The following is a 14,062-nucleotide window of genomic DNA, read 5'->3' as shown; positions in this document are numbered from 1 at the left end:
GGGTGTGTGATTGATTTCTCCTCCTTTTTTTTTCTTTTTAATTTTTTTTTAGTTGTTTTTTTTAAACTCCTTTTTTTTTTTATACAAATTTGGATCTTTGGGTGTGTACTGCCAAAAAAAACCCGCCTCGTTCTCCTTAATAATAATAAAAATAAAACTCAAATCATCATCATCGTCATTAAAAAAAGGCAACGGAAACCCAAGGAACCCATGCGGAAGTTGCACACCACAAAACCACAGCAGATGTACAGAATGCAATATACAAGACACGATTTATAATAAAACATTATATACAATAAATAGGTTATTGTTACTTTTTTTTTCTTTTTTTTTTTTTTTTTTTTTGTCGATCGATCTGTAAATAAATTTTCTCAGTGCATACTGGTGGGTTTTTGCTCTTCGCTTCTGCATATTCGCCTCTCGGTCACTTTAGGTCTCTCTTCTCGGTCACTTTTTGATTCTCCCTCTGGTGCGTGGCTCTTTTTTTTTTTTTTTGTGTGAATTTTCTGCTTTTTAAATTTTTTTTCTTAAACTTTTTTTTTTAGTTCTTTTCTTCAAAAGTATTTACAATTGCTGGTTTTGTGCAGAAAATGAAAATTAATAAAATAAAAAATAAAAATTAAAGAGTCCCTCTGCTTCTGGCCGGGAGGAGAGAGAACGCGGCGCCGGCGCCACGGCCGAGGCGGGGGCCGGCGGGCGAAGCGGGGGGTGACGGGGCTGGGGTACCCCGCCGGCGGCAGCCCCCTCCTCTCCTCTCTGCTCCGGTGGCTGGGACGGGTGGGGGGCGCGGGGCCGAGGGTGCTGTGGCTGGCGGGCAGGCTGGGGGGGAGAGGCGAGAGAGGGGTGAGTGGCCCACCATTGCGGCCCTCGTCCGGGCTGGGGGTGCTGGGCATGAGGCTGGGGCTCAGCACCGCGCTGGGGCACCCACCCGGTGCGGCTGGTGGCAACTGGGTGGCAGGGAGCCCTCGCTGCCCCGGGTCCCCGCGGTGGGGGGATGGAGCTGTGCCCCTGCGTCCGGGGTCCTGCCCACCCCCATCCCGCACCCACACACCCAGGGGTTTGGGGTCCTGCCCACCCCCATCCCGCACCCACACACCCAGGGGTTTGGGGTCCTGCCCACCCCCATCCCGCACCCACACACCCAGGGGTTTGGGGTCCTGCCCACCCCCATCCCGCACCCACACACCCAGGGGTTTGGGGTCCTGCCCACCACCATCCCGCACCCACACACCCAGGGGTTTGGGGTCCTGCTCACCCCCATCCCGCACCCACACACCCAGGGGTTTGGGGTCCTGCTCACCCCCATCCCGCACCCACACACCCAGGGGTTTGGGGTCCTGCCCACCCCCATCCCGCACCCACACACCCAGGGGTTTGGGGTCCTGCCCACCCCCATCCCGCACCCACACACCCAGGGGTTTGGGGTCCTGCCCACCCCCATCCCGCACCCACACACCCAGGGGTTTGGGGTCCTGCCCACCCCCATCCTGCACCCACACACCCAGGGGTTTGGGGTCCTGCCCACCCCCATCCCGCACCCACACACCCAGGGGTTTGGGGTCCTGCCCACCCCCATCCCGCACCCACACACCCAGGGGTCTGCGGTCCTGCTCACCCCCATCTCGCACCCACACACCCAGGGGTTTGGGGTCCTGCCCACCCCCATCCCGCACCCACACACCCAGGGGTTTGGGGTCCTGCTCACCCACATCCCGCACCCACACACCCAGGGGTTTGGGGTCCTGCCCACCCCCATCCTGCACCCACACACCCAGGGGTTTGGGGTCCTGCCCACCCCCATCCCGCACCCACACACCCAGGGGTTTGGGGTCCTGCTCACCCCCATCCTGCACCCACACACCCAGGGGTTTGGGGTCCTGCCCACCCCCATCCCGCACCCACACACCCAGGGGTTTGGGGTCCTGCCCACCTCCATCCCGCACCCACACACCCAGGGGTTTGGGGTCCTGCCCACCCCCATCCCGCACCCACACACCCAGGGGTTTGGGGTCCTGCCCACCCCCATCCCGCACCCACACACCCAGGGGTTTGGGGTCCTGCCCACCCCTATCCCGCACCCACACACCCAGGGGTTTGGGGTCCTGCCCACCCCTATCCCGCACCCACACACCCAGGGGTTTGGGGTCCTGCCCACCCCCATCCCGCACCCACACACCCAGGGGTTTGGGGTCCTGCCCACCCCCATCCCGCACCCACACACACAGGGGTTTGGGGTCCTGCCCACCCCCATCCTGCACCCACACACCCAGGGGTTTGGGGTCCTGCCCACCCCCATCCCGCACCCACACACCCAGGGGTTTGGGGTCCTGCCCACCCCCATCCTGCACCCACACACCCAGGGGTTTGGGGTCCTGCCCACCCCCATCCTGCACCCACACACCCAGGGGTCTGCGGTCCTGCCCACCCCCATCCCGCACCCACACACCCAGGGGTCTGCGGTCCTGCTCACCCCCATCCCGCACCCACACACCCAGGGGTTTGGGGTCCTGCTCACCCCCATCCCGCACCCACACACCCAGGGGTCTGCGGTCCTGCTCACCCCCATCCCGCACCCACACACCCAGGGGTTTGGGGTCCTGCTCACCCCCATCCCGCACCCACACACCCAGGGGTTTGGGGTCCTGCCCATCCCCATCCTGCACCCACACACCCAGGGGTTTGGGGTCCTGCCCACCTCCATCCCGCACCCACACACCCAGGGGTTTGGGGTCCTGCCCACCCCTATCCCGCACCCACACACCCAGGGGTCTGCGGTCCTGCCCATCCCCATCCCGCACCCACACACCCAGGGGTTTGGGGTCCTGCCCACCCCCATCCCGCACCCACACACCCAGGGGTTTGGGGTCCTGCTCACCCCCATCCCGCACCCACACACCCAGGGGTTTGGGGTCCTGCTCACCCCCATCCCGCACCCACACACCCAGGGGTTTGGGGTCCTGCCCACCCCCATCCCGCACCCACACACACAGGGGTTTGGGGTCCTGCTCACCCTCATCCCGCACCCACACACCCAGGGGTTTGGGGTCCTGCCCACCCCCATCCCGCACCCACACACCCAGGGGTCTGCGGTCCTGCTCACCCCCATCCCGCACCCACACACCCAGGGGTTTGGGGTCCTGCCCACCCCCATCCCGCACCCACACACACAGGGGTTTGGGGTCCTGCCCACCCCCTTCCCGCACCCACACACCCAGGGGTCTGCGGTCCTGCCCACCCCTATCCCGCACCCACACACCCAGGTGTTTGGGGTCCTGCCCACCTCCATCCCGCACCCACACACCCAGGGGTTTGGGGTCCTGCTCACCCACATCCCGCACCCACACACCCAGGGGTTTGGGGTCCTGCCCACCCCCATCCCGCACCCACACACCCAGGGGTTTGGGGTCCTGCCCACCTCCATCCCGCACCCACACACCCAGGGGTTTGGGGTCCTGCTCACCCACATCCCGCACCCACACACCCAGGGGTTTGGGGTCCTGCTCACCCCCATCCAGCACCCACACACCCAGGGGTTTGGGGTCCTGCCCACCCCTATCCCGCACCCACACACCCAGGGGTTTGGGGTCCTGCCACCCCCATCCCGCACCCACACACCCAGGGGTTTGGGGTCCTGCCCACCCCCATCCCGCACCCACACACCCAGGGGTTTGGGGTCCTGCCCACCCCATCCCGCACCCACACACCCAGGGGTTTGGGGTCCTGCTCACCCCCATCCCGCACCCACACACCCAGGGGTTTGGGGTCCTGCCCACCCCCATCCCGCACCCACACACCCAGGGGTTTGGGTCCTGCCCACCCCCATCCCGCACCCACACACCCAGGGGTTTGGGGTCCTGCCCACCCCCATCCCGCACCCACACACCCAGGGGTTTGGGGTCCTGCTCACACCCATCCCGCACCCACACACACAGTGGTTTGGGGTCCTGCTCACCCCCATCCCGCACCCACACACCCAGGGGTCTGCGGTCCTGCCCACCCCCATCCCGCACCCACGCACCCAGGGGTTTGGGGTCCTGCCCACCCACATCCCGCACCCACACACCCAGGGGTCTGCGGTCCTGCTCACCCCCATCCCGCACCCACAAACCCAGGGGTCTGCGGTCCTGCCCACCCCTATCCCGCACCCACACACCCAGGGGTTTGGGGTCCTGCCCACTTCCATCCCGCACCCACACACCCAGGGGTTTGGGGTCCTGCCCACCCCCATCCCGCACCCACACACCCAGGGGTTTGGGGTCCTGCCACCCCCATCCCGCACCCACACACCCAGGGGTCTGCGGTCCTGCTCACCCCCATCCCGCACCCACACACACAGGGGTTTGGGGTCCTGCTCACCTCCATCCCGCACCCACACACCCAGGGGTTTGGGGTCCTGCCCACCCCCATCCCGCACCCACACACCCAGGGGTTTGGGGTCCTGCCCACCCCCATCCCGCACCCACACACCCAGGGGTTTGGGGTCCTGCCCACCCCCATCCCGCACCCACACACCCAGGGGTTGGGGTCCTGCCCACCCCCATCCTGCACCCACACACCCAGGGGTTTGGGGTCCTGCTCACCCCCATCCCGCACCCACACACCCAGGGGTTTGGGGTCCTGCTCACCCACATCCCGCACCCACACACCAGGGGTTTGGGTCCTGCTCACCCACATCCCGCACCCACACACCCAGGGGTTTGGGGTCCTGCCCACCCCCATCCCGCACCCACACACCCAGGGGTTTGGGGTCCTGCCCACCCCCATCCCGCACCCACACACCCAGGGGTCTGCGGTCCTGCCCACCCCCATCCCGCACCCACGCACCCAGGGGTTTGGGGTCCTGCCCACCCACATCCTGCACCTACACACCCAGGGGTTTGGGGTCCTGCCCACCCCCATCCCGCACCCACACACCCAGGGGTTTGGGGTCCTGCCCACCCCTATCCCGCACCCACGCACCCAGGGGTTTGGGGTCCTGCCCACCCACATCCTGCACCTACACACCCAGGGGTTTGGGGTCCTGCCCACCCCTATCCTGCACCTACACACCCAGGGGTCTGCGGTCCTGCCCACCCCTATCCTGCACCCACACACCCAGGGGTTTGGGGTCCTGCCCACCCCTATCCCGCACCCACACACCCAGGGTTTGGGGTCCTGCCCACCCCCATCCCGCACCCACACACCCAGGGGTTTGGGGTCCTGCCCACCCCCATCCCGCACCCACACACCCAGGGGTTTGGGGTCCTGCTCACCCCATCCCGCACCCACACACCCAGGGGTTTGGGGTCCTGCCCACCTCCATCCCGCACCCACACACCCAGGGGTTTGGGGTCCTGCCCACCCCCATCCCGCACCCACACACCCAGGGGTTTGGGGTCCTGCCCACCCCCATCCCGCACCCACACACCCAGGGGTTTGGGGTCCTGCCCACCCCCATCCCGCACCCACACACACAGGGGTTTGGGGTCCTGCCCACCCCCATCCTGCACCCACACACCCAGGGGTTTGGGGTCCTGCCCACCCCCATCCCGCACCCACACACCCAGGGGTTTGGGGTCCTGCCCACCCCCATCCCGCACCCACACACCCAGGGGTTTGGGGTCCTGCCCACCCCCATCCTGCACCCACACACCCAGGGGTTTGGGGTCTTGCCCACCCCCATCCCGCACCCACACACCCAGGGGTTTGGGGTCCTGCCCACCCCCATCCCGCACCCACAAACCCAGGGCTCTGGAGCATCCCACACTCCCCCAGCTCTGGCATATCCGGGGTCCAGCACCCAGCACCCCCCACCCCGGGCTCCAGCACCCCACCACCCTGCGCTCTGGCACCCCTCATCCCGGCCCCAGCCACCCACAGATGCTGGGGCAGACGGGGTCCCCAGTTTTACGCTTGCCCATGGATCAACACCCAGGGCAGATGCTTGCAGCCCAGAAGGGGTTGGGGGCACCCACTGGGTGAGCCTCACTGGGTGCATTTGGGTTAGAAACCCCACTGGAAAGCGGGGAGCACCCAGCGCACCCCCGCTGCCCCTCAGGCTCCCAGCCCCGCACCACCCTCCCGGGGGATAGGCATCGGGCGGTGAGGGGGCTTGGGTGGCACTTACCGGGCGACGGTGAGATTTCCGAGCCCCGCTGGCGAAGCTGCCAGAGCGTGGTGGGGGTCAGCTCTCCCAAACACCCATCGGCATCCATCCGGCACGAAAAACACCCCCAGCAAGCGGGTGGACGGGAAGGGAAAAGAAAAAAAACCAAGCCCCAACCAGACCCCCCCGGGGGTGGCCAAGGGGGCTGCCCTCGCCCCCCAGCCAGGCTGCGGGCAGGGGGCACCCAGCTGCTGACCCCCGGGCCCCGTGGCCGCCTCCTGCCCTCCCGGCCTGCCCTCCCTGCCTGCGCCCCTGCGCTGGGCTCGGCGGGGGCTGGCGCCATCCATCCGTCCGTCCATCCATCCGTCCATCCGTCCGATTGTCCTGCTGCGGGGCGGGAGGTGGGGGCGGCAGTCCGGAAAGCAGAGCCAGGCGGTTGGCAGGCGGAGCGGGTTTGAGTGCGGAGGGGGAAAAAACGGGGTTTTTCTCTCTTCTTCCATTTTTTTTTTTTTTCGTTTTTTAACTTTTTTTCCTTTTTTTTTCCTTTTTTTTTCCTTTTTTTTTTTTTTTTAGAAAACAAACAAACGGTTCCAATCCCAGTTAAATACAGAACTTGAAAAGTGTTCCAGAAAAAAGTGCTGGCTAAATTACCTCTGAAAGAGAAACACAACACGGAGGGGGGGACACGATGAGAAGGGCCTGGGGGTGCCCAGGCCCCCCCTGCACCCCCCTACCCTCGCTCCGAGGGGCTCCCCCACCTACCCTGTAACAAAACCTCGTTGTCCGGTTGGCACGTCAGCAGACACTACAATGAGGTGACCGTGAAAGTGTCCTCGGGGTGTTGTTGCTCTACCATGGGTCCCAAAAACCCGCTCTTCTGGGTGGGGGCCATGACGGGGTGCCCTTGGGGTGCAAAACTGGGGTACCTGTAGTTGTCCTGCAGCTGCAGCATTGAGTCTCTCGGTACGGGGGAGATGTTCAAGTCATTGATCAAGGGACAAGCGTAGGGTCCTCGGTGGTGGGCCCGGGACATCTCCAAGGGCTCCTTGTCGCCCTTGGAGGGGTGGGTGCCGCTTGGGCTGCTCAAGTGGGGGTTCAGACACGAGGGGTCCGTCCTGCCCATGAAGTCTACCAGCATACCGGACCCCGCTTTGCCATCGTACGAGGGGCTACGGGTGCTGGCGTTGGGGGAATACCAGTACGGGGGGTTTTTGCAACTGGGGGAGTCGTAGTGCGGTTGAGGCATGGGGAGATCGCGGCAAGCCAGGTGGGGGGCGTGCGGCAGGGCCCCCCCCTGCATGCTGTGTTTGAGCGAGTCGCAGGCGGGCAGCTTGCGGATGTCGCCCGCCCGTAGGTCCTCCTTGAAGGCCAAGGTCGGGGAGCAGTTGGGCGAGAAGGCTTTTTGCAAGCCAGCCTCGAAGACAGTCTGCTGGCCAGGGGCTGCCAGCTGGTGCGGGAGGGCAGGGAAGTGCTTGCTCTCCAAATCCGGCTGCCCCAAACCGGGGGAGTCGCTCTGAAAACCCTGGACGAAGGTCCCGTCCGAGGGGGTGGAGGGGTTCATGGAGTAGGGGCCAGCATAGTCACAGGGGTCCCGCTCGCCCACCCCGAAGCCCCGGGACTGGGAGGGCAGGGGGGACATGCTGCTGTCCCCGCTGTAGTAGTCCAAGCCCAGGTCCGTGTTCTCCTGGAAGAGGGGGTTGACCGCCTGTGACTTGGTGGGAAACTTGGCCTTGCCCGTCCCCCTCTCCTTCTTGGAGGCACAAGCCCCTCGGGACCCCCGGGGCTGCCGGGGTCCTGTGCTCCTCTTGGAGGGGTACACGGAGGAAGAGGAGGAAGAGGAGGAAAAGTTCAGGTGGGAGGTGTCAAACATGTCCACCTTCTTCCGTCGGCCCCGGCCAGGCTTGGAGTTGCTCTGGAAGAGGACGCTCTGGTTCCAGTTGTAGCCCGGGGCGGAGGATGCCTCATTCCAGTCCATCATCAGCTTCTCCAGGCTGGAGAGGCTGGACTGGCCCTCGCTGGAGGAGGCCTCACTGTTGGCGCGCCGGTAGCCCGCCGGCTGGTTGAACTGGGTGCTGTCGGAGGAGGACTCGGAGAAGGTCTCCGAGACCGTCTGCTGCTTGGCTTTCTGCGGGGTGTAGTTGGAGATATCCAGGATGACGTTGGGCTCATTGAGGTGACACTCGAAACCCGGGTTGTAGAGCTGGCTGAAGGCCTCCGAGCTCCAATCCAACCCACCGTAGCCTTGCCGGAAAGCCCACGGTGCAGCGCTGGGGAACTGCCGGCAATTTTCGGGTGAGGGTTGGAAGGAGGCCGAACCCTTGGGCACCATGTAGCCGCCGGGCGAGACGGTGCTGGCCCGGCTGTCGCAGCGCAACGGGGTGTGTGCCGCGCTGGAGAACTGCCCCCCTTGCTCGGCGCTGTTGAAGAAGGCGGCTTTGCCCAGCGGCAGGCTGGGACCGGCCGTCTGTGGTGCATAACCGGCGCTGTGGGCACTGCTGGGGGAGGACGGGAGGCTGCTGCCGCTGCCGTAGGCGAAGCTGCAGTCCTTGCTGTTGGGGCAGTCCTGGGCCGACGGGTACTGCTTCCCCGGTGGGAAGACGCTGGCGGGCGCCACGCTCTGCCCGGCGCCGTAGCTGCCGTATGGGGAGTAGCCGGGGGTGCCACTAGCCGCCGGGTGAGCCGTGGGCGACCGGGAGACGGCCGAGGGTGGTGCCAGCTTGGAGAAAGCCTCAGCTCCCCGGCACTCCGATGACCCTTGGGCTACCCCATAGCCGGCGGCGGCGGCGGCGGCGGCGGCACGGCCGGGCGGGAAGGCCGGCCGGCCCTGCATCGCCGCGTGGAAGGCGGCCTCGGCGCCGGGGGTTGCCGCGGCCACCTTGCCGCCACGGGCTGGGTAGGCAGCCAGGCCCCGCTGGCCGGGCAGGGCGGCCGGGGGAGCCGTGTAGGTGGCCGCTGACTTGCGGGACTCGGAGCGGGAGGCTGAGAGGGCAAAGTCCAGCAGGTCGGAGGAGTCATCCGAGTCCAGCAAGGAGCGGAAGTAGCCGGTGAAGAGGCTGTGCCTCTCCGGGCCAGCCTCCGTCTGCGAGGACGGCGCGCTCCCGGCGTAGAAGCTGGCGCGGCCGGAGGAGCCCGACTCCATCCCTGCGGCGTGGAAGGGCCTCGCCTCAGCCCCTTGGTAGCCACCATTGCGGCCAGCTTGGCCGCCGGGATGGCCGTGATGGGGGGCCCAGGGGCTGCCCTTCTCCCCCCCGGCCCATTCGGCGGGGCCATCGCCAAAGCTCTGCCCAGGGTTGGGCTCAGGGAAGAGCGCCCCGTTCTTGCGGGCCCGTCGCTTTCGCTTGGGTTTGCCCACGGGGTCGGGCTCCGGCCGGCCCCGCTTGCGCGGGTGCACGGTGTCGGCGTGGAGGGCGGCGGGGGCTTTCTTCTTCTTCCCGATGCCCTCGAAGAAATCACTGAAGGAGCAGCGGGCGGCGCGGGCGGCGTGGCCCCCGCCGCGCCCACCGAAGCCCCCCGCCTTGCCACCCCGCCGGCGGAAGCCCTGGACGCGGTGCAAGAAGTGGGAGATGCTCTGGGTGTCGGGGGCTTGGTGGATGGACTCGGGCTCGCTGGGGGTCCAGCAGCGGGGCGGCGAGCAGCGCCCCGAGCACTGGCTCTGCCGGTTGAGGAAGGCCAGCTTGGCCAGCACATCCGAGTAGTCAGCCTTGCTGTCGTTGGTGTCGGCAATGTAGGAGGGCTGGGGCGAGGCCAGCTTCTGCTTCCTCCTTCTCCTCTTTTTCACCTCTGGGACAGGCTCCTTGGGCTTGGTTTGGCCCAGCAGCAGGTTCTTGGGAGGCCTGCCCCGCTTACGCTTCAGGATGATGGGCATCTCACCGGGGGGGAAGACCACCACCACGTTGCGCCCATTGTTCTTCATCTTGAGTAGCGGCGTGGGCTCCATGGAGCTGCTGGCCGCCAGCTCCTTGCCCTCCAGGTTCAGGTTGCTGCTGAGCGATGACACCTTGTAGGTGGTCTTGTTCCTCCTCCCCAGGGACACGGGGATCTTGGCCATCTTCACCACCATCTTCCTCACCCCCCGGCACTTGCTCTTCTTCCCCGTTGTGGGGGCCTTGGGCACCTCATTGGAGTCCAGGGTGGTGGTGGGGGGTGGTGGCGGGGGCAGCAGTGGGGTGCTGGGCTCCTCAGGCCCGGGGGGCACCTCAGCGGGCAGAGTGAGGGGGGACAAGACGCGGCTTTCGGGGGTGATGTCCACCCGGCGCCCTCGCCCTGCCCTCCTCCGGCGGCACAGCATCTTTGGCTTGTCTGTCCGGCGCAGGGCGTACTTGCGGTGGTCCTCGCCACACCGCCCGGCCCCCCGGCCCCCGCAGGGTCCCCGCTTCACCACGCTGCCCAGGGGACACCCTCCCAGCCGGGGTTGCAGCCCATGGGGCCGCAGGGAGTCCCCAGCACCCGCCTGCGCTTCCAGCAGCTCCGAGACGGGCCCCAGCGACTGTGCCTCCAGCAGCGAGGGCTCGGCGGGCAGCAGCGGGGCCCGCGCGTCCAGCAGCGGCGGCTCCAGGGCCCCGGGCAGCGGCTCCAGCGTCTGCAGCCCCAGCGGCTCCGCCAGCGGCTCCAGCGACTGCAGCTCCAGCGACTCAGACAGGGGCTCCAGCGACTGCAGCTCCAGCGACTCGGAAAGCGGCTCCAGCGACTGCAACCCCAACGGCTCCAGGTTTTGCAGCTCCAGCGACTCCGGTAGCGGCTCCAGGCTTTGTGAATCGAGCAGCTGGGGCTGCGACTCGAGGGACTGGGAATCCAGCAGCCGGGACTGGGAGTCCAGCTCTTGGGCTGGCAGCAACTGGGGCTGCGGCTCCATTGCCTGCGACTCCAGCAGCTGCGTCCCCGGGCACGCCAGGGAGGCCAGTTCGTTCAGGATGTCTGCCTCGGCCAGATCTGAGTAATCGCCGGCGTCAGGCTGGGAGCAACCCGCTTCCTCTGCCGGTGCTTTAGAGGACCCCACCATGCCCACGCTGTGGCCAGGGGGCTGTGGGGCACTCCCCCCGCCGCCATCAGCTTCTCCATCGCGGGCTGGGGGCCGGGGATGCCGTGGCGGCTCGGTTTTGCAGAGCACCCCCCGTTCCTCGGGGCTGCGGATGCTGTTGGCCAAGGAGGGCGAGGAGAAGAAGCTGTACTGGAGGTCGCGGTCAGCGGGCAGGAGGCGGCTGTCCTCGTGGCCACCGCCACCGCCGCTGCGGAGGCTGCCGCAGTCCAGGTGCACCCCGCTGCTCTTGAGGTCCTCGGAGAGGCGGTTGAGATCCTTCATGATGTCGATGAGCTGCACCACGGGGTGGAGGTTGATGTGCCCGTTACCGCACTTGCTCCGGAGCAAGGCGAGGATGCTGTCGACGTTGCAGCGGCCCGAGGCCAGCGTCGCGTTGGGGAAGGTTTTAGGCGCCCGATCGTGGGCGGCTGCCTCCTCTGCGCTGCCCCCCAGGATCCGGGGCTCGCCGGCACAGCCCAGCAAGTCCTCCGCCGCCTTGGTGCCCCCGTGCACGCTCTGGCACCGGTCGGCTGGGTCGCCGTGCAGCAGCGAGCCTGCCTGGTGCTCCCGGCTGAGTGCGGGGCACGAGCCCTCAGGAAAGCTCAGCACGCTGCAGGATAAGGCCTTTTCTGCCGGGCAGGCTGGGGGCCGCTGCGCCGGGTGCCCCGGCGGGTAGAACTTGGGCTCTCGGACGTAGTCGGGCGAGCCGCGCACAACGCTGGTTGTTACCACTGGGCCCGGGGGCTTCACGCGCATCCTGACCTCCTCCTCCCCCGCGTGCCGCTTGGCCGAGCAGTTGCTGACATGGGGGTCGGGGAAGGTGAGACCGGGACCTGCGTGGGGCAGAGAGGGGGACAATGAGGCTCCGAGGGCGCTGCCGGCCGAATGCAGCCAGCAGTGCCTGCTCCATCCCTGCTGCCTGCATTCGCCCGCCCGGCTCACCCCTGCCCCATCACCAGCGAGGACCCAGCTGGCACCATGGGTGTACCCCCCCGCCACCCCCCCACAGGGGTGGTGAAGTGGGGTCCGGCCCCCTCCCCTGCTCAGGGGGGGCTGGATGCCGTCCCCACGGCAGGACCACCTGTGCCAGCCGCCGGCTCGCCCCGGCGCAGAGCCACCTCCAAGGGGAAGCGGGGTGGCTGGTGCCCATAGGGGTCTGGGCTCCGCCGTCCCCCCGCGGGGCAGGGCTGGGGGGGTCCGGGGACATGGCGGGGCTGGGACTTACCCTCGGCTTTGCTGCTGCTCCTGCTATTGCACTTGAGCTCTCTGCAAAGGAAGGGGTGCGGAGGGTTAGCCCCGAGCGGGCGGGGGGGGACCGGGGTGCCCGCCGCGCCCACGACTTCTTCGCCGTCCCTACAAGGGACATACCAGGGGCCGATCCTCCCGAGCTCCCACAGCCGAGAGGGCAGCGCCCGCCCATCACCCTGGCGTCGGGGCTGCGAGCGGGGCGGGGACGGGGAAGGGGGGCGGAGGCTGCCTCCGATCTGGGGGACAGAGGGGACAGGTTTACCCCCCCCCCCCCCCACAACCCCGCCTTCCCACCACCACCAACCCCTCCAGGGGTCCGGGGCGCTGGGGGGGGGCTCCGGGGGGGCGAGGCGGGGGCCCTGCGGCCGCGCTGCCGCTAGGTGTCCCCGGCGAGCCGCGCTCCCGCCCGCCGCCCCGGCCCGGCCCCCGCCGCCCCCCGCCCCGGCCCGGCCGACGGACACCCCGCGGGGGCGGGGGCTCGGGGGGCGGGGGGGGGAAAGTTCTTTACCCGCGGAGGTGGCTCAATATTTGCCCCTCCCCCCCGCGCCCCACCTCCTCCCCACCCACGCGCGGACACCCCACGCACGGCTGCTGCCCCCACCCGCCGCCAGCAGCCCCTGGGGACGCCCCCCCGCCATCGCCTCTGCCTCAGTTTCCCCTCGCCGCCGGCAGCGAGGTCTGCGTGGGTGGTGGTGGCGGCGTTGCACAAGCGCCCACGGGTGGGTAGGGGTGCACGGCACCTGGCACGGGCCCCACGCACCCACCGCACAACCTGCACCCCACGGGGGGCTGCAGGCACCCCTCTTAGCCGCCCCCGCCCCAGCCAAGGACTTTTGCAAAGCCGCAGAGCCCCCCCCTGCACCATCCCCAGGGATGCTTTGCAGCCCCCCCTCGTTCCAGCCAAGGCAGGGACGGGCAGAGCGGAGGCAGCAAGATTTGTGTCCCCACACCACCAACCCCCCCCACCTCCCGGTGCAGCCCCCGCTCCCCGTTCCCGGGGCGAGGGCCCCCCCGGGGTACCTGGGCCGTGGGTGCTTGCAGTGCAGGTTCACTTTGAAGCTCCTGCTGTCGCCCTCGCTGCCGGGCTGGCGGGGGCTGGAGCCCTGGGTGCGCGGGAACCACTCGGCTGGCGGGCTGGCACCGTTCTCCAGTGCGACGGGCTGGCAGGCGACCGAGCTCCCATCTGCTCGAGCAAGCACAGGGACCCCTGCATGTCAGCCCAGCAGCCCCCTCACCAGGAAGCACCCCCTACCCCGAGGCTGGCGTGGCTGCCCGCAGGGCTGGGCATGCTGTGTGTCCCCCATTCACACCCTCCCCTTGAAGCCACAGCCCACGGGGACACCCGTGGACCCACACTGTCCCCTCCTCCCCACAGGACGGGGCCCGTCACAGGGTGCCCAGGCACCTTTTGGGGCAGGACAACCCTTTCCTCCCCACTGTGGCTGCACCTCAAGCCGGGGGCTGCCCGTCCAAGGCAGGGCATCTCCGCCCCAAGCTGCAGGCGCGTGTGTGCATGCCTACATGTGTGCATGTCCACATGGATGCATGTGTTGCACACGCGTGTGCATGCGGGGGCCCCTGCTCCCCCGTGTGACACTGGCGGGCTGGGGGCCCAGGCTCGATCCAAGGCAGCTGCCCATCGGCACAGGGGTGCACAGCAGAGCCCCACAACCCATCGCCATCCCCCCGTGCCTGCGTGCCCGCCTGTTTCC

The 14,062-nt window shown here is 67.5% G+C and overlaps 1 protein-coding gene across 5 annotated transcripts in view; it reads right to left on the bottom strand.

Annotated features, from left to right (window-relative positions):
- Nucleotides 1-246: 246 nt before the first annotated feature.
- AHDC1 (AT-hook DNA binding motif containing 1) overlaps nt 247-14,062 on the bottom strand; it is a 57,166-nt gene continuing 43,350 nt past the window's right edge. For 4 of the 5 annotated variants that reach the window (XM_075114532.1, XM_075114535.1, XM_075114534.1 and 1 more), the window contains 5 exons: nt 13,371-13,533; nt 12,328-12,368; nt 6,848-11,935; nt 6,107-6,738; nt 247-819 (listed from right to left, as the gene is read on the bottom strand). In XM_075114532.1, the coding sequence (XP_074970633.1) occupies nt 6,891-11,935; nt 12,328-12,368; nt 13,371-13,533 (5,249 nt within the window). In that variant the 3' untranslated portion in view covers nt 247-819; nt 6,107-6,738; nt 6,848-6,890. Of the gene's footprint in view, nt 820-6,106; nt 6,739-6,847; nt 11,936-12,327; nt 12,369-12,470; nt 12,587-13,370; nt 13,534-14,062 lie in introns of all 5 variants that reach the window. The other variant, XM_075114533.1, reaches the window with a different exon arrangement.

The sequence above is a fragment of the Phalacrocorax aristotelis genome, chromosome 20, assembly GCF_949628215.1.
Source record: "Phalacrocorax aristotelis chromosome 20, bGulAri2.1, whole genome shotgun sequence".
In the NCBI taxonomy this organism is placed as follows: Eukaryota; Metazoa; Chordata; class Aves; order Suliformes; family Phalacrocoracidae; genus Phalacrocorax; species Phalacrocorax aristotelis.
The sequence above is the reverse complement of the archived record's forward strand: the minus strand, read 5'-3'. Positions and strand labels throughout refer to the sequence as shown.